The sequence below is a fragment of the Gadus macrocephalus genome, chromosome 18, assembly GCF_031168955.1.
Source record: "Gadus macrocephalus chromosome 18, ASM3116895v1".
Lineage (NCBI taxonomy): Eukaryota > Metazoa > Chordata > Actinopteri > Gadiformes > Gadidae > Gadus > Gadus macrocephalus.
This window is the reverse complement of record NC_082399.1, coordinates 14,159,888-14,179,903: the sequence shown is the minus strand read 5'-3', so window position 1 is coordinate 14,179,903 and position 20,016 is coordinate 14,159,888. Positions and strand designations below refer to the sequence as shown.

The window sequence follows — 20,016 nt, the reverse complement described above, 5'->3', positions numbered from 1 at the left end:
GGGTTTAGTACCCCGTCCTAGGACATCCCGGCAGTGATAAGGGCAGGCCTGAGGGCATGCTCTGTCCTGCAGAATACGGGGTTAAAGAACATGTTTAAGGGAATGACCTGCCATACACGGTGAATACTTACTTATATCTTTATTTTATATGTTCATAGGAGATATTGGAATTGTTATAATATCCAACATTTTACTTTTTATATATTGAGTATTTAATATTCGAATATCTGATATGTGTAAATATATTTTGTATGTAACGTTTCATACTTTGACCTCTCCCTCCCCTCCATCTCTCTCTCTCTCTCTCTCTCTCTCTCTCTCTCTCTCTCTCTCTCTCTCTCTCTCTCTCTCTCTCTCTCTCTCTCTCTCTCTCTCTCTCTCTCTCTCTCTCTCACTCCCCTCCACCTCTCTCCCTCTCTCCCTCCCCTCCACCTCTCTCTCTGTCTCACTCCCCTCCACCTCTCTCTCTGTCTCACTCCCCTCCACCTCTCTCTCTGTCTCACTCCCCTCCACCTCTCTCTCTGTCTCTCTCCCCTCCACCTCTCTCACTCCCCTCCACCTCTCTCTCTGTCTCACTCCCCTCCACCTCTCTCCCTCCCCTCCACCTCTCTCTCTGTCTCTCTCCCCTCCACCTCTCTCTCTGTCTCTCTCCCCTCCACCTCTCTCTCTGTCTCTCTCCCCTCCACCTCTCTCTCTGTCTCTCTTCATCTCCCTCCCGTCTGTATCTGCAATGTATCCAGATTTTAACAGTAGCAGTAATGGAAAAAACGAAACAAGTGAAAACACAAGAACCCGCAAGAGATTCAGATCAAGGCCTGAGTTGAACTAGATTCCATGCCGGGGACTTTAAGGGGTTGGCTAGGGGGGGGGGGGGGGTGGGGGGGGGGGGGGGGTAGTTGGGGCGGGGGGATAGTCTGATCTCTCTCGTGTCCTTATTTGTCACAATCCCAGGAAGTCGAACTGCTCCAATTGTGTGTGTGTGTGTGCGTGTGAGTTTGTGTGTGTATGTGTTTGTGTGTGTGTGAGTATGAGTATGAGTGTGAGTGCGTGTGTGTGTGTGTGTGTGTGTGTGTGTGTGTGTGTGTGTGTGTGTGTGTGCGTGTGTGTGTGTGTGTATTTGTGTGTGTCAAATTTTTTGATGTGCAGTGACAGAGGCAGAAATATCTATATTTTTTTTCTCTGCCAAATACTCAATAGGGACCATAGCTTTTGTAAATAACCTATGGGGTTTAATATGATGGTTATTAATTTATAAAAGAGTATTTTCATTTGGGTCACAGTTTCCTGGAGTGTTGCCTTAAACACGCATTGATGCCTGATTGGAATCTTATTTAAACACAACACAACAAAAATTACATAAGATTTCACAGCTAAGCGTATTGTGTCCCTATAGTACTGCAAAAGTTATCTGTGACAATTCAAGCTCTGGAACAACATGAATACCCTAGTCTAACCTTAGCAATGCAACAAACAAACAGCACACAGAGAGTGATGGTGTGTTCCTGAATCCTCGGACGCCAGCCTTCCGAGTTGCACTTTTGACGTAATTTCCGGTCCCGGAGCATTTATAGCATTCCTGTTCGTCTTTGTGATTGTGTCATGAAATTGGCTTGTCGTTGTTTATTGTTAGCTACATTAGCCTCTTTAGCAAACCACTTTTTTTGAAAAAAGTGGAACCGGGTGCTTGATAGAACCGGGTATCGATCCCCATCCTTACTCTTAACGGGCGCAGCAATTTTGTTGAGAGCGTCGTCACTGCTCTCGGTGTACTCTCAGAATTCCGAAAGATGAAGAAAAAAGAAAAAAAAGAAATGCCGCAAGAAAGCTGGGAGATCTTCGACTTTCGACTCGGAAGTCTGGCGTCCGAGGATTGAGGAACACACCATGAGTTATCACCAAACTAAAAAACAGCCATCTCAGCTGGCTATCTATAATGAAAATCCTCCTGACAAATAATTGCATCATCACACAAGCTTTGTGTGCACTTCAGTAGAATATATCGACATAAATGTATACAAATGTATGTATACAAACAACGGCAGCAGACAAATCTAACACCAACAGTAAAGCTTTTGCTCCTTGCTGATCGTGTCATTCACGGGTATCGCGATAGTTGGTAGAGTTGAAATGCCTTTCAAAAGCTTTGGTTTCTGAACCAATTTTAGCTCTGGTGTGGGCCTTCCTGTTATTAACTCCAACCTTTTATTGAATGTTAACCTAGAAAGGGGCAGCCATTGTGAAGTAAACCAAGTCAAGCGCCATAATCTTATATCCAGATTATTAGGGGTACGAGCCGCGAAGCTGCTTGGCCCCTATTGTTTCCGTAACGTTCCGTTCCCCTCAAATTCTGTAAAAGTCATACTGCAGCCTAGCCTGGTCCTACCAGACCATCGTACTTCATTTCATTTGTACAGAGGGTCTGGAACTGCTCAATTGACAAACGGTCACTCACTTGGAGGCGGGTGTCTGTAGAAGTTTTAAAATGATTGGATCTGCCCAGTGCCACTCTGCATCTGCCATAACCAATCGCATAGCGTTTGGTCGTGACGTATGTCCTTCACCACTAACGGAGCCAGCTGGAAAATCAAACTTTTCCCGAACCTGGTGGGGCGAAGCGCCACAACATCATGGCCACCAACAAAACTCAACAAAAAAAGCTGTTCTTGCTCCGGCTTTAATTGATCGATTTTCGGCAGCGATCCCACAACAGACCGAATAGCTTCTCTCGTATCCTTCTCAGCCACTCCCTCTGTTCGCTGAGTGGACCGCCAGAAATCTGGTTTCCATGGAACGCATTCATATTAAGCAGAACCAGACCTAGTACTGAAGTGAAATGAAAATTGAGCGGAAGTAGGTAGGTGGGCGGTGCCAGGCTAACTGCAGCCTATAACGTAAGTCGAAAACTCTTGAAATGTTCAGGTATTGTTAACAATAACCCCCTTTACCCATAAACCAAAATTTGTGGTACTGCACCCATAGGTTGCGCTGTTGTAAAAAATCATGAATTAGGCTTATTTCTCCTCACCAGATTGACCTGGACTCAAATTTTTTAATCAGAATATTAATCTCTAGAATCAGACGCATTTATAAAACCCTGGGGGTCTTATGCCCTAAAATTGGATGCTTTTACCACAATTTAATATTAAAGCTAAACATGATAAAAAGATTCACAGGCTAAAAAAAATAGTAAAACATTCACCAAAATCGGCATATAAAATCTTTAGACCAAGCCTCACAAAAATCATCGAACAGAATTTGTTTTACTTAGTTCGATTTGAGAAATATTGGCCAATAAATTGGAGCAGTTAGCCCATTTTTCTTATATGACCATTTTTTTATTGTATAAAAAACATCAAACTATTATTAAGTAGATACCAATGCCCCCCACTACTAATAAACCCAAATTGTGATACTGCACCCAAAGGTGGTGCTATTTAAAAAAAATATGAACTAGCCTTATTTCTCCTTACGAGATTGACCTGGACTAAAAATTCTTTCATCAAAATAATCTCTAAAATCAGATGTGTCTTTTTCCCCCTGGTCTTCTGGTCTAAAAATGTTTACTTTTCCCACAATTTCATAGAAAGCCAAACGTCCACAGTCTCAACCTATTTTGCCTATATGACCATTTTGTTATTGTATAACTATCATACGGCTATCGTTAGGTAGCTACCATTAACAGTGCAAATTTTCAGATCTGTACTCTTTTAAGAAAGCCCTTAATTCTCTTGTGAATTGTGTGCTTTGAGTTTTCTGGATGTTGTGTGCTTATCAATAGACATTTTGACCATGTGAATGAGGCTGCAGTTCAGGTTTATAAATGGAACATCTTTCCTTAAATATGACAATTATATGTTATATTTATATATCTTCCATTAGTGTGTTCTTGACTTTTAATTTTGCTCGGACCCCGTTAATCACCGCTTACGGTTATGTTTGGATTTGTGTCTTTCACAGCGGGTAAACTTGTCATAAAGTTAGCGATAACAAAGCCCAGCAATTTAGGGGGAAGATAGGATTGGTCAATTTTACTGTAATTTGAAATAAGTCTCATGAATTACTTATATTCGACCTCTGTGAAATTTAAGAGGGTCTACCAATCACAGAGCTGCACAGCATTTTCCTTCCCAACACCTGCAGAGTCAGCAGCATTCTGATTGGCTGACAAAGAGGCTGCTTTCATTTAACCCGTCACGTTCCAACACAAATGAATAGACTGTTTTGAAGAGTTCATTTTCTCAGAAGCAATTTTGTTTAGATGTTGATTGTAAAATAAGAAATTAATCAAATAAAATGAAAATATGTTAGGGGCCTCAAGGGCCCTGACGACGCCCCCCTGTGTGAGTGTAATGTCCGTTCAGCCAAAGAGGAGAATCAAACTGTCAAACACCTCCCTCCGCCAACAAGGCATTCTTTGGGATACAAACTCCCAGGCGTTAATAGGCTGGCGTAGGAGGGGCTAACAAGTTAATCGCTTGGTTCAGTAGAGGAACCAACCTCTTGATTGGCTGTCCAAAGGGAAAATCCATCGAAACAAGATTATGGAGTGCTTCATTATCATAGTGTCGCGGACGGCAATAGATGGAGACCTAAAAAGAAGCGAGGATAGGTGTTTATTCCGCCTTAAGAAAGAAAAGCACACACAACAAAGAGCAAATAGGAATTAATTAAATAATTATTGGCGCGGCCCTTAGCCTGTTGAGCGTATCGTGTTCCATGTTCCTCTCGGCTCTCCGAGCTCGTTGCGCGCTCCGCTCCATTAGCCTTCATCGGACGGACCCTTCCTCTCTCCGCCCAAGCTTTTACAGTGTTTCCCGTTGGACAAGAGGATTAAGCCACAAACCTCCGCACTGAAATTGTTTTCCCTCTCGAGATGTGTGTCTTTATTTCATAATGTACCACAGCTGCTGAAGTTAAACTGTTCAGTGTTTGTGCACTACCCTTGGCTAGCTCATCGCCCCATGTTATGCTCCCTTATGCTCCCCCTGCCGTTTTTCAAATAAATTGGCGTAAATAGTAAAAGAGGTACTCTCTTTCTTATTATCCTGTATCACAGTGGCAACCTCAAAGCGCCATATTTGAAAGATCCTGACAATCCGTAACCCTATGTGCACTCATGCACAGGAAAGTACAACTTCTAAAGTGTTATTGGGTAAAGGAACACACCACAGGAAAGAGCCACACACAAAGGACCCACTCTTGGAGGGCAATGGGTTCAGGGAATTTAGATCCACCAAAATAACTTAGACTGAAATGCGAACGAACAAGCTTAGCAGTATTAAGCATAATCTAGCCAGTAAATCCACAGTAGTGGAGTAGACAGAGCGGATTTTAGGCTACTGGCTAATGGTCATAGTATTAAAAAATATCATATCTACAGCTGTGGTTTGAAGATACAGGGGTGGAAAATAGCAGAGCCATAGAGAGAGAGAGTTGTGTCATTCTCATTCACGCCATCAAGCCAATTATTTCAGAGCAATGGAGGATCATTGAGACCCTCAATAGCTCCAAACATTGGGAACTACACGCAGCAGAGCCCCATTAAAAACAGCAGCACTGTTGATGTTCAGGCTAGTTATTATCTAGTTTTGATTCAGTTGGCAATATAATTGACATTGTGTCACACTCAGAGTTAGAAGATTTTAACTTACCTTACCTACGGAAACTGGCAAAGCTAGGTTATAGGAAATGAATCAATATCAATATCGTCAATATGGTTTATTGCATTGTTTGTATGTGCATTCAGAATTCGTGCTGCGTGTGTTTATGTGGGGCGGTTGAAATTGGAGATGACTATTTTGCAGCCAGTTGGTGGTGAAATGAGGATGTCATCGTGGAGTGTGTGGAGATGACGGCTGGTTTAAGCTGCCTCACCTGCCCAGGTCTGTATTGGACGCTGGGGCTGAATGAGGCTGCACACTGGCTGTCCATTGAGTAATCAGTGTGCAACAGGTTAGACAAGCCATCTCCACACACACTCAGGGAGAGATCTCCCGCATGGCAGCATGGAGCACCATCCCATGTATCATTACCTGTAAACTGTACAATAAACCGGCTATCAACTCCACCACCCTGGGTCATTGTCTCTAGAGGAGCCCACTAAAAGTCATCTAGGTGGAGTGAGGCAGCCACCTAGGTGGTGTGTAGCAAAGGACCTCGTTACACTGCTGCCCAATGTGGGGCCTCTCCAAAGCACTGTGGACCAAGAACGGCTGTCTGAGGACGCACTGGCCCCCAGCAGCAGCGATAGACATCTGCCACCCAACACCAGGCCTTTCCCCAGGGGTGGGAATCACAGGGTAACTCACGATGCAGCGACACACAATACATGAACCTCCATACCGATAATAACCCGTTACAGCGATTCTGCAATGATCAATATATTGTTAGTCAATCCTATAACGATGCATCACGATATGTCTAACGATGAATACAAAATGACTGTGAAAAGGTAAAGTGCTGGTCATTATTCATGGTCCAAACTGAGTTTTTCAGTTACTAATCTTTGGTTAGTAAACTTCCGTTCAAGTTTCCTTTGTTTATGTGCTTTATTTTTTTTATTTAAATATCTATATTTGGGGTGTAAAACTTCAGGAATAAAGCATAAAAATGCAAAATATATTCTTAAAAATATATATGTATGCATATATCTTTTAAAAATATAAAAATATAATATCAATACTTGGCACCAGTGTATCGATTCTCGTATCAAACAAAGAAGGGCGAGGATATATCGCCGTAATGCCATTTTATCCCATCCCTAACGGGGAGGCAGCACACGACCGCCACAGGCAACCGTCTGCCGCCAGCCCGCCCAGGCATCCAGCCCACCGCAGCAACCCAGGCCCAGTCAGCATCGCCGCTCGGGGTGGGAAAAATAATCGATTCTTCGATGCATCGCGATTCTCGCTAGAACGATTCTGTCTCGATGCAGAAAAATTAAAAATTTATTTTTCTTTTTGCCTGCTGCAATATTCTGATCGCCAGAGAGGGATACTTTTTGTAACTTTAAAATTATTGAATTTATCTTCATTTGTCTTGACACAATTGCGATTCAGCCTATGTATAGCATGCGCGCAAACTCACAGCCAGGCACAAGAACTCCTTCTAATTCAAGAGCAGCTTTTCCTTTAATGACATAGAAAAGAAAGATTAGAAAGAAAATAAAACTGAACCCTATTTTTTGCAAGCTTCCATATTGTGTTATAATGCAAGCTGCATTATGGCATTGTTCATAGAAAGTCATATTTTGTGACAAAAGCTTTATCTCTTATGAAATATTAGACAAGTTAATTCACCTGTTGATGTCTTTAATGATCATCACAAAAGTAGGAAGTGATTAGCAAACTCTGAGTAGCAAACCCAGATATATTTTTGAAAATCACGCATGGAAATGTACATAAAAAAAATTGTTGCATCGAGATGCATCGATAATCGCTTCAGAATCGAATCGTTGACCTCATAATCGGAATCGAATCGAATCGTGAGGTGCCAAGAGATTCCCACCCCCGCCTCTGCCAGCCCGTCCAGACGGCCCTGCCATGGCCTCGTCCGCCGACGCCTCCGGGGCCTGACCGTACAATAAACCGCCGTTCAACACCCCCACCCTGTGTCCCGGAGGAGCCCGGTTAGAGTCCCCAAGGTGGAGCGTGGCCGCCACCTAGGTGGTGTGAAGCAATGGACCCTGTTACAGTCTTGATAACATGATACCTTCCGGTGTCAATCACATCGTCGTTTCTACAATAGAACAATGACGAAGAGTTTCAAGCTATTGCACACTATTGTGTGATGCATGGCTGTTTTTATGGGTGGGAGGGATGATGACAAATAAACCACACTGTGACTATCATGAAGACGTTCTGGAAATGTCTGCATGTTGAATGGACGAGGAGATCGAGTGCTGTGCCTACCCCTCGCTCTGACCCAATAACAAGGCATCTATTGAAAATCCTCACGTCGTTACCTCATGCTGTTTGTCATGAGAGTCTTTTGTGATGGTTTCGATTGCCTCTGCTCACTAGCGTAGAAGATTTTAAACCTTGTCTTCAGAAAGGGAAGCAATACTTCCTGCCTCTATTCTCTGAGCGGGTGGTGCGGCCCGACATGATAGAATCAAACCATGGTCGTGGCTGAGTCCAAGGACGCGATGGATCAATGAGCATAGACCGAGACATTGAAGCACTATTGATGTTTGTGTTTATGAAAGCTTCAATCATAGGGTCAATACGTCCGTTGCTTATTGTGCATACAGATTAGGAATTACAACTCTGAGTTACTGAACGCTTGTGCCTAAAAAACAAACACAATTACCTTGTGTAGGTCGCGGCCGTGTCCTGTCGTGAGCATCGCAATCAGATTCAACGTCCCAGACAGCCTAAAATCCATCTGAACTTAACATTAATTTTCATCCAACTTTGGAGCAACGTTGTATTAGAATAGAATGACATAGAATAGATCTCTACTGCATATGTTTGGCTTTACTAACATAGGAGATTCCCTTTACAAATCACAGCGGTCATAACCGATTGTAGTTATGGTTAGGCCAGTACATGTCGATCTATAGGGTTTCATTCTCTTTTGTTATGTTAATTGTATATTAATATGGGAATAGCGTTCTGTGCTGATTTTGCCATATAAATGCCTATTTCCGTTCATTGTGTTACACAGCCGCTTCTTTAGTAATTGAGTCAGCTCAGGCGCGAGAGGGATGAAGTGAAACTACTTCTCTTATGACATTAATACCACTACTCTTGTAAATGACTTATTCTACTCATGCTATTCTAGTCATGTTTCCTTAAATGAGGTGTGTAATTGTTTAAGTCGTATAGCGTTAACTCACAGCCTTGTAGGACTTAGCTAATTCTAAAACCCCTGTGTCACCCTTTATCCTCCTGTAATAGACCAGACCAGCTTACCAGAGACTGAGCAAATTGGGTACAATTTGATATCTACTCCGGTTCTCGGTTATGCGCATTGGTTAATACACCTCAATTTAGGCCGAACCTTTTGAACCTTGAGATGATGTGAGGTTTTTTGTAGTAGGTGGAATGCTTTGTCACTGGAGGTCGTACATTTAATAGACTTCCCAAAAGAGGCTTTCCATGGCAACACATTGAACATTGAGTTTGATATGCATGGCTGTTGTTGTTGGATTCAGAGCCTTTGAGCCTGTATGGCTCTGTCTTGTTGGATTTACTTCTTTAGACTATTCTGCCTACTTGATCCTGAAGCAGCACAATGTTGGCAAACTTTTTAGCCCTTCAATCTTATCTTCTCATTTTAGCCAGTTATATCATTATACTATACTTATATAATGTAAAATTCTACTGGCAAGCAGGTCTGTTTGCAATACTCCAAAAAAATTAGCATTCTGTTTACTTGTTAGAAAATATCCCTCTTTTGTGTTAAATAAGCAAAGTGATGCACAAATTACAGCTCTTTACAATTACCTTTCATGAGGCAACAAGAACACGTAAGAATCAATCTTTTTGGCCATCTATTGAGCATCTACGTCATTCCATGGCTCTGATAAAAGGTAAACGGACACAATCTGGAGCCAATGGGAAGCCTTGGCTGCAGGTGGTGGAGGCCGGTCCCACCCTAATTCAGTGTAATGAGTGTGATTGGCTGCCCCCGTGGGTGGATTATGTGAACAACCTCTCAGCCGAGTGGTTTCGCCTTGGGAATGCTTCTCAGGAGAAGCTCAGACTAAATAAGTCTTCGATGTACTCTGGAGGTATTTCAGCTCAATAGTTCAGCTTGCAGCTGAGCTCTTCCTCTATTGTGTGTTCCTAGTGTTTGTCTCTTTCTAGTGGAGGATCTGTCATTATTAGGTTTGATGGAACGTTGTAATGCCCAGCCCTGTTCCTTTTGTGGCCCACCGGCTGAATAAAGACCGTAGATCCTGCTTTAGCACTTTCATGCCTTTGTTTCCTATGCGTTGAGACCGCCAATGACCACATTTAACAATCACACTCAGCTTTGATTCCAAACTGGGGTGCTTGGCTACATTTCTCTCTTCATTTCCAATAAGGTAAGGCACCCAGCCCATAAACACACAATCAATACATAAAGGGGGCCCTCTTTCATCGTCCGAGCGACGAGCCCTCAAGATGTCTTCCTTGCCGGTCTGTTCATCTGATCCAATGCCGTCCATCTTGCTTTGAGTTCCCCCTATCACTTCCCAGGCTGGGTTCCCCTAATGACCAGGTATAACTTGTATAGCTGGGTTGTGTTTTAGTGTCCGACCCTAATGAAAAGCTCTCTCTCCCTCTCTGGTGCAGCCGTGGCCCCGACCCTGCCCAGCCTGCGCTCCGAGGTGTTCAAGCCGTGCGTGGAGGACAAGGACCTGGCCTTCTGTCTGAACGACGGGGAATGCTCCATCATCGAGACCAGAGCAGGAGTGCATCGACACTGCAGGTAGGCGTCTGCGTGCGCGCGTGTGTGTGTGTGTGTGTCAATGTGTGACATTGAGTGTGTGTTTGTGTGTGTGTGTGTGTGTGTGACAGTGTGTGTGTGTGTCAGTGTGTGTGGCCGACTGTGACAGTGTGTCTATTTGTGTGCGTGTGTGTGTGTGTCAGTGCGACTGTGTGTGTGGGACAGTGTGTGTGACTGTGTGTGTTTGTGTGCGTGCGTATGTGGGTGTGTGTGCGTGGGTGTGACAGTGTGTGTGTGTCACAGTGTGTGTGAGTTTGTACGTACGCACGCGTGTGCGTGTGCGCTCTGGTTCAGACGCATTCAGTTTCCTCCCCGGTATCGACGCTTTCCTGTGTTTGCCCTTGTCGTCCAATCGGTGACCTTGGTGTGGTTTTCACACACACACACACACGCACACGCACACACACACACACACACACACACACACACACACACACACACACACACACACACACACACACACACTACCACACACAAAACCCTCCAGCTAATGCACGAGTTGATTTGGATCTAAGAATAGAAGGTTAATTTGAGAGTCTAACCAAAACACAAAAGCAGAACAATTACCTGGGTAGTAAGGGGTCTGGGGACATGCATAAGGGACTCGTATTATCTCATGGTTAACCTTATGTTCACATTGAACCGCTATGCAAATGGGAAGTCATATTTAAACCGCTACTCATGAGGAGAACAGGCTCAAAGGACTCAATAATTACAGATCTTGCTCTTATAATCATACAAATTAATAAAACCAAAAGACACGTGTTCCTTACAATGGATCTATTTAAATTAATACAAAAACAATTAATGATAAAACCTACAAAGCCCATAAGCAGGTTGTTTGGATTATTGTGTTTCTTTCCCCACCGGTTGATTAAATTATTTACCTAATGAGGCCCATGGCTAGCTTTTTAAGAGCTTTAATCTCATCTCACAAACAAACAGCCACATACTCCTACACACATCCACCTCTGACCCATGGAGGCTCTTCACCAGTGGATCCCACCATGGTTCCAGGGGGTCCTCGTAAAGATTTGGTTTTTAATTTGTAATGCTTTTAACGATGTAAAATACGACTATTTTATTATTTAGTTAAACAGAAGTATATGCTGATTTAAGAGCAGGAGTAGAATAAGACCCCTGAGCCTCTTCCATTTAAAACACACTACAAACATAATAATGATGCCTCTAAATGATAATAGTTTAATGTTAGTCCCAGGGAAAGCATGCGTGGCCCGGTGTGTATGAAAGGGCACTTCAACTACACTGCTCGGATTTTAGGTTCTATTTTTTTCAGTTCTCAGTACTACAGCACGGTACAACAGATGAAAAGTGGTTGGGAAAAACACTGCTTTTAACCATTGCTTCCTACAGCTTAACCCAGAGGTCCAGCGATCACTTCCTGTGATTTTTACCACAGCCTTTCATTCCAGACAATCCAAGAAAGTGATCCCTGCGTGACATGTCATGTTGCCACAACGAAAAAACGGGGTAGATTGATGGCCCAAGGCGACCGATTGTTGCTGAGGGGCAGCACACAAACACACGCACACACGCACACACGCACACACACTCACACACGCACATACGCACACACACACACACACACACACACACACACACACACGCACGCACGCACGCACGCACGCACGCACGCACGCACGCACGCACGCACACACTAATTTGGTGAATGTCACTGTTGTTGATGCCCACACACCCTCCAACGGTCTCCAGTCCCCCCCAGAACTGCGGGGCTGTAATTAGCACCAGAATCATGGCTCTTTTTTCACACAAAGTGGAGAAACCTTTGGGGGACCACACCTGGCTGGGGACTCATTTCTCCCTGGCTGAAGGTTGTGGTGTATGAGGGAATGATTACAGGGTTGGTCGAGACCCCTCGGAAATTGAAAGGTTTCACTTGCCTCAGCCGAGCCCCGGCGGTACGTCACGAGAAAGAAAAAAACCTCATCCGACATCAGAAATCACTGTTGTTGATGCCGGGTTATAGCCCTCCGGGAACGGGGGCCGTCTGAGAGAGGGAGGGAGGCTGTGATGGGAAGGGACCATTTTCACCACATCCGGATAAAATGATGGCGCTACCGTGTCTATCTAGCATCATAATTTGAGGTATTATGGCGTGAAGCAGGCGAAATTAACTTCTCTATTCGGCTGCACAGGTTCCGCCAATCTTCAAAAAGTTATGAGCACCAGCAAATATGCGGGAGACCTCACCAGAATGTAACCCACCTAGTAGCAATCGATTTAGGTGTTTGTATCGGTTCATTTAAAATAGATAAATCCAACAATGATTCATTCATTTCAGGTACTAGATTAGTAGGAGACGGAGTGATGCTTTTGAGTCACACGTTAGATGTTAAAATAATAGTTAATAGATTAAAATCCACCGAGCAAAACTCAACATTTTATGGTTTATTTGGCAAGAAAACCTCCATCACGGGTGCGTGCCGGTGGCTCACCGCGTAGAGCGCGTACCATATAGGCTCAGACCCGACCGCAGCGACCCGGGTTCGAGTCCTGCCCGTGGTCATTTACTGCATGTCCTCCCCCCTATCTCCCATACCTTCCTCTCCATCTCACTCTATGATAAAGCATTCAAATGCAAAAATAAATCTTAAAAAAACAAAACAAAAAAAATCCATCATTGATATATTTTCTAATGTATGAAGCTATACGAGGTTTGATGTCAATAACTCAAGTCTATACGCAGATCTAATATAAAGGGGTTGGAATATGATTGACACAATTTTGAGGTCGAAACAGAAAATCAAGTATAGGTTTTATGTAAATAATTGTTTGTTTATTTTATAGAAGTTATATATAATTACTTTTAGTGTGCCTCGCGTATGTTAACCTTTTGTAAGTCAGTTAGAATAAAGCTATCCTTTTTTAGAATGACTAGAGGGCAATTTCTGTCATTCATTTATGAACAAGTCAAATAATAGTCTTCAAGTTTATGATCTGAGGGGGACGCTACAAACAAAGCTCAGCTCTGTTACACAAACCCACACATTCACCTCTGGAAATAGAGTTGGATCATTCCTTTGTCAGGCCTTTCAAGAAAAGATGTGATACAACGCCGTTTATGAATTGATTACAATGTTGTAATCGCTAATTTGACCAGAGTAATTAACAGTCACAAAACGGTCCATTACTACCCATATCTGCACGCAGCCAGGGTGTAGCATGTGTAGTATGTGTCATTTGTGTGTGTGTGTGTATATTTGCACGAAAACAAGTGGCACATAGTCCTTGTAAGGGAAGACCGTTTTAATCCATGCCTTACTCTTGGAGGCTTTTCTGCTGCCCGGTATTACAAGAGAATAAGTGCATGCAGAAGATGGATGTATTCACTGAAAAAGTGTATTTACGTTTAGACTAGTGGACTAGTGGAACTTAGCGGTCATTATCTCCTCATATACTTCCTCACAGCTGAGTGTTGTTTGTCTATGCAAATGAATCCTGCACTCCATACGCTGTGTGGGTTCCCAAAACAAACCGGCATTTGGGGAATGTATTGCACACACCAACCTTGCACATGCACACACACACAGACACGCACAACATATGTTGCTGTTGCGATTTATGAATACAAATAATTCCGATAGGTTTTGAAGCACATAGGGAAACTTGATTGTGGATATTTCTTAATTGGTAACTTCTTCTCTCATTGGCCGCTGTATTGGAATTTGTTATTGATAAGTACAATGATATTAATGTTGAACTGGACTAAGGGCAAGATCTGATTAAAATCTGATTAGCTTGTATAATTATGTAAAACGTTTAGCAGAAGCAGTATTAAAGATTCAATTCGAAATAAAGAGTATCATTTTCTTTTGCTGAATAAAATCGACGCATTGCTATTTAATAGAAACATTACAAATGTAAGCATTTTTTAATGTTTTCATTAAGTGACCTAATAAACCAACTACAAGTCATGTCTTCCATGTTTAATCAGTGAATATTGTATTTCGTCTATAAAAAAAGTAGTTTCTGACGCGTTGTGACAGCTGAGGCTCAGAACTAACAAGCTGTTTTTCTTTGATGGGTGCTAATGCAGAAATTAGTCACCATTTCACAACTTCAGTGTGTCACAGCTTCACCCTGTCACACCTCATTAATGACAGGATGGTATTTCCCTGATAGGGCTGTATGGACATTGACAACAGAAAGCTCTCTCTACCAAATATGATCCACAATGAATATCAGACTCTCCCACTCTCGTTTGCCAACTGGGCTAAGGTCAAGAGTATTCTCCACCATGCAATTGTGTGTGTGTGTGTGTGTGTGTGTGTGTGTGTGTGTGTGTGTGTGTGTGTGTGTGTGTGTGTGTGTGTGTGTGTGTGTGTGTGTGTGTGTGTGTGTGTGTGTGTGTGTGTGTGTGTGTGTGTGTGTGTGTGTTCCGCAATCAATGCAATTGAATGGAGAGGTTGTTATTGCAATTAACATGATCTTCTTATGAGAATGATATGATTAACTGGAGCCATTGTCCGAACAACAATGACTAGAACACTTGAAAGATTGCTGACCAATTAGCCTGCTAGCCACTGTTGGTAATTAAGAGCAATGCTGGCTGTTCCGGGCAAATCCACGTCAACTAATGCCTTCAAAATAAGAGCATTTGCTTCAGCGAATCCCAGTAAACCCCTGTTGGGTATATATGTACTATGTTGAATGTACGCTGCTATATTTATCTGTTAAGGATCTGATGGGAGAGAACATACATAATAGAAGGAACTATAGGCTCCATGGACTGTTAGATCATAGGAAGGCAGGATGGCCAGCTTCTTGGCTCAGGCTTAAGTGAGTTAGACAGGCCGGTTAGATGGAGACTCACAGAAGGAGGGCGTGACCGCCGCGCATTCCTCTGCATGCATACTCCCACCACAGGTCTTCTCCTCCCAGCGGGAGGAAGGAGTAGTGGGTGGGGGATGCGGTTGTAGCATGGTACACTTTAATGATAGATAGATGGATAACAACTTTATCAATCCCCCGGAGGGGAATTTCCTTTGCTACAAAAGCCAGCAGCAGTGGGACACACAGGACAAGATACAATCCAATAGAAGTACAAACTATCATTGCTAATGTAAATGCTGAAATAAGGACAAACAGAACAAATAGGGCAAACAAATCAAACGGTATAAACATTATAAATGATATATTATAAAGTGGCCCAGTACCAGTACTTAAATGCAAATGTACCCGTACGAGTGAGTAGTACCAGTACTAGTACTTAAAGTGTATGAATGGCTCAGCTTTCATCCTGAAAATACCCTCGTCAAACAGCAGAGCCATTGCATAACGACCACATGCTCACCCAGGTCATCCAGGAGACGCGTCCCTACACAGTGTGGACACGGGACGTGTGTCAATGAGCGCATCAATGCTGGACTTACACGCGGTACGTCCAGAGTTCCATCCCTCCAGAGCCGCAGGGATGGCCGCCCTGTTTGATGTGCAAATAATGCGCGCTTGTGTAATTGCGGAGGCTTTAGGATCAGATTGACATTTTCCAGGACCAACAACAGATTAGCCCTCTCTGAAATCCGATGAAATCCCACCGACATAATTCCCATTGTGAGGACGGCTGTGTAAAAACCCAGAATCAATGCGTTCCCCCATCGATATGAACACGCCTAGGCAAGACGTATCTGTAAAAGATTTATTTGGTCACCACACACGCGCATGCACACGCACACACACTCGCATGCCCACAAACACACACACACACACACACACACACAGACACACACACACCACACACACACAAACAAACACACACCCACTCACACACACACACACACACTCACACACCATACACACACAGTCACATGTCCACAAACACACACATACACACAAAAGCAGCACATTGCATACACGACACACACACACACAAAAAGACACGCATGTAATAATGTATAGTGTATATTATTCTTTTTTTAAACAATCTCAAATCCGAAGAACCATTTATCACCAAAAAACTGTTGGCGGAATGCGTGCCGATGTAAGAAACCCTGCCGCATTCCCCACTAAACTCTTCATGTCTCTATCTTCATGAGGGGTGTTAATGACATGGCTACGGCGACACTTTATCCTGGGGCTTGAACTGCTTAAACATAGATGATGCAAAGAGACTGCAAGTTAGCTTCCCAAGTAATGAGCTTATCGGGTAGTGAGCTTGCGATGCTGAACAGCATGGTGCCATATGGGGACAAAGATTGTCCACTGTAGCAACACATTCAATTGAATTCCCTTTCAACAACATTCAGTGCATTGTTTGTTTGAATAATAACAATACTTAAGAAATAATGTGCATGCATGCGTGTGTGATGGGGGTTGTGTGTGTGTGTGTGGGGGGGGGGGTTCGTATGTGATATTGTTCCAATTGTACAATAAGGAGTATAGCAATGTCACTGTACATTGAATTAGATATTAGCAGAATATAATATAATGATATCCTATTATTATTATGCTGTATTTACTCAACACTGCAGAAGAAAATATTACAGTTTTTCAATTGCTTGAACACATTGAGCAAAAGCTTGAACACATTAAGACACAACACTGAGAAATATACCATTCACATCTATGATGAATTGAAACTTAACAATCCTTTGTCAAAATGTCACTCTGATGACAAAAGGATACACAGGTATCATATGAATACACTTTCAGATCAGCAGCAACACACTGGTCTACTTTGTATGAAACACTGCAGTCTTTCATATTCACTGTTTTAATTCAGTTCCACAGAAGGCACGTTTTCACAACAACCAAAAAATCAATTACTCAATACTGGACATTGCAGTACGGTACTTTGCAGTGCAGTAAATTCAGTTAAAGCAAAAATAAAATAAAAATAAAGAAAAAAACACTACTGTACTGTAAACACAGAAAAACACAGCAATTGTGCGTGGGTGGGCTTATGGATCCTCGCCTTGTGTGCCGAATCCATCCATGGATTGATCTTACATGTATATGACCATTGGCGGTCATATACACGCCATCTTCAAGCCGAAAAAAAACCTTTAGAAATGGCGAGTATACGATTTCTAATTGTTTATGGTTGGTGTACCAGTTACGGACCAAGACAGCCCGATGGAAACAACAAACCTGGGCTGCTCTGATCTGTCCTGTTCAGCCTCATCATGAAGTGCATCTAGAAATGTGATGATATGTTGGGTATTGTAGGGACCTATTTTTGCATGATGGTGCAGTTACCCTCAAAGGCTTATGGAGGCACACAATGATATATTTCCCCCGCGCTGCCCCGGGACGTGCATAATTGCCCTTGGGCCTTTTTGTAGCTGGTCTTCAATTTTGTAAGCAAGTGTTTTCAGGTGTGTATCTTAGTATTTTAAAATTACCCATTGTGTTTTGTATTTTGAATAGATGTGTTTTCCCAATGGTCCACTGAGATTTCATTTTTTGAACTAAGTGTCTTTTGTCTGAAATAGTGTGGAGTGTGCAGTAGCGTGTGTTACAGAAAGGAGAAATTGTGTTGCACAATTGCAACTAAAGTGCAAAGCAGCGCTTTTTTTTAAGGTATGGTTACATGTGTTTAAGGTATAGTAACAACAATTTCAAGAACTACTACTTTGATGGAAGCATGTGTCTATAGAGTTCAAGCAATTGACAAAAACTGTAACTTTTGGAACATTTTTGTTTTTGCATCTGTGGGTTACAAAAAAATCTAGCAAGGGAATATGAGAGAAAAATGTGCCAAAAATACTTAAATATGTATTTATTTTGGTGTAGTAGTGATCAAAAAATGATATGCAGCTACCATCTTGGCCAAGGCCTGCTATCCCAGCATGCACTGGGGCACTTACCTTAGTTCTCTACCTCAAGGCTGAACTGGCCCAGGGACTTAGGCATCTAGCTCTCTCTCTATTCAAACTTTCTGTACCTCCCTCTCAATATTTCTCGATCTGTTTCTATCGCAGACTCCCTCTGTCTCCTCCCTGTTTTTCTCTTGGTCTCTCTACCTCTCCATTTATTTCTCTCTCTCTTTCTCCCTCTATTGCTTGATTCCACTTGCCACCACGCACAGCCACATGAAATTAAACAAAACCAAAGCCAAATAAAAGACAAACAGTGAATATTCATGTTTTGAATGAACATAAATAAACATGAGTTTGTGCTGGGTGATTTGAAACTTTTAACAGAATTTATTTGGCCTTCATTCAGATTCCATCGCTATTCACTTGTGACATTAAAGGGAGCGTAGAGTCTGTCTCCTTTTCGTTGTACCACATACCGGTAGTAAGTGAGGTCCTCAGGTGAAACTACTCATTCACAGAGGTTAATAGGAAAAAAAACAAAGGTTTCCATTTATAGAATGATTTATAATTATTTTTTTAGAGTCAGAGTTTAGAGTCAGAATTCTGACTTTAAACTCAGACCTCAAAGAAAATTTCACCTGTGGCCGTAATCCTCTACAATATCTTCCGTAGGTCAGCGTGTGGTTCCCATCCTGTATATCGTAAATTGACTCTCACTGACCTTGGTTCCTTATCGGTAGTCCACCCATAACTCTGACTTTACGCTCAGAAGTCCAAAAAAATAACCACATATGGCCCTAATCCCCTTCCCTAGCATATTAATCAATGTGTTTGGGTTCACGTGCGTGTCTGAAGGACAGCCCGCTGAAGGCAGCGGCAGCACTGCCACTCCTTACCATCTCCAGGGGAACATATCCGACTGTCCTCTCGCTGACGACGCAAAGCCCTGTTTCTCCTCATCCGGCAATTTAAAAAAAGGAATTAAGAACCACTGGGGACAAACACAGCAGCCGCTGTCGGTGCTCGCCGTCGACACGTGATCAATTAAGCGCCATTACTAATAATTGCCTTTCAGTGGAACGAGCACAACTGCCCATTGCATAAATACTTAATGGTGAAATATGGTTCTTTAATTAGGCGGCTGATGGCTGTATAGAGACGAGGCGGGGCTCAGGCACGTTCTGAAAGCATCGCCGTGATGTCATTGATCTGGATCCTGCCATAAATCTCCTGGAGGCTTTTGAGGTTTCCCTCCCCCCCCCCCCCCCCCCCGGGGACGCCCAACCCGGCACTGTTTGAGCCCATCTTGACTTCACACGAACGCAATTACTCTCGCGGAGACAACCGCTGTATCTTGTAGCTCTGAGCAGAGAGATGGAGGTTGAGGATTGTGGGTAGGGGGTAATCTTGAGTGAGTAGGTGTGGGATGCTTCTATGTACTTATAAGTGTACCTTAAGTGGTCATTGTGTGTATGGATGCACGTAAGTGTGGTGTTTGTTTGTGTGTGGGTGTCTGTGTGTGTGCGTAAGTGTGTGTGTATGTGCATAGGTGTGTGTATGTTTGTGATAAGGTTTGTGTGTGTGTCTGTGTGTTTGTGTGTGTGTGTATGTATGTGCGTAATTGTGTGCATGTTTGTGCGAAGTTGTGTGTGTGTGTGTGTGTTTGTTTGCATGTGTGTGTGTGTATGTGCGTAAGTGTGTGTATGTCTATGTCTGTTCTAAGTTGTATGTGTGTTTTTATGTTTGTTTGCTTGAGTGTATGCATGTGTGCTTGTCT

At 42.9% G+C, this 20,016-nt stretch overlaps 1 protein-coding gene across 1 annotated transcript in view; it reads left to right on the top strand.

The window, feature by feature from the left end:
* Window positions 1-10,221: 10,221 nt before the first annotated feature.
* The window catches only part of nrg3b (neuregulin 3b), an 81,381-nt gene continuing 71,586 nt past the window's right edge, over window positions 10,222-20,016 (top strand). The window contains exon 1 of the mRNA XM_060036636.1: window positions 10,222-10,419. Within this exon, the coding sequence (XP_059892619.1) occupies window positions 10,253-10,419 (167 nt within the window). The 5' untranslated portion in view covers window positions 10,222-10,252. The remainder of the gene's footprint in view (window positions 10,420-20,016) is intronic.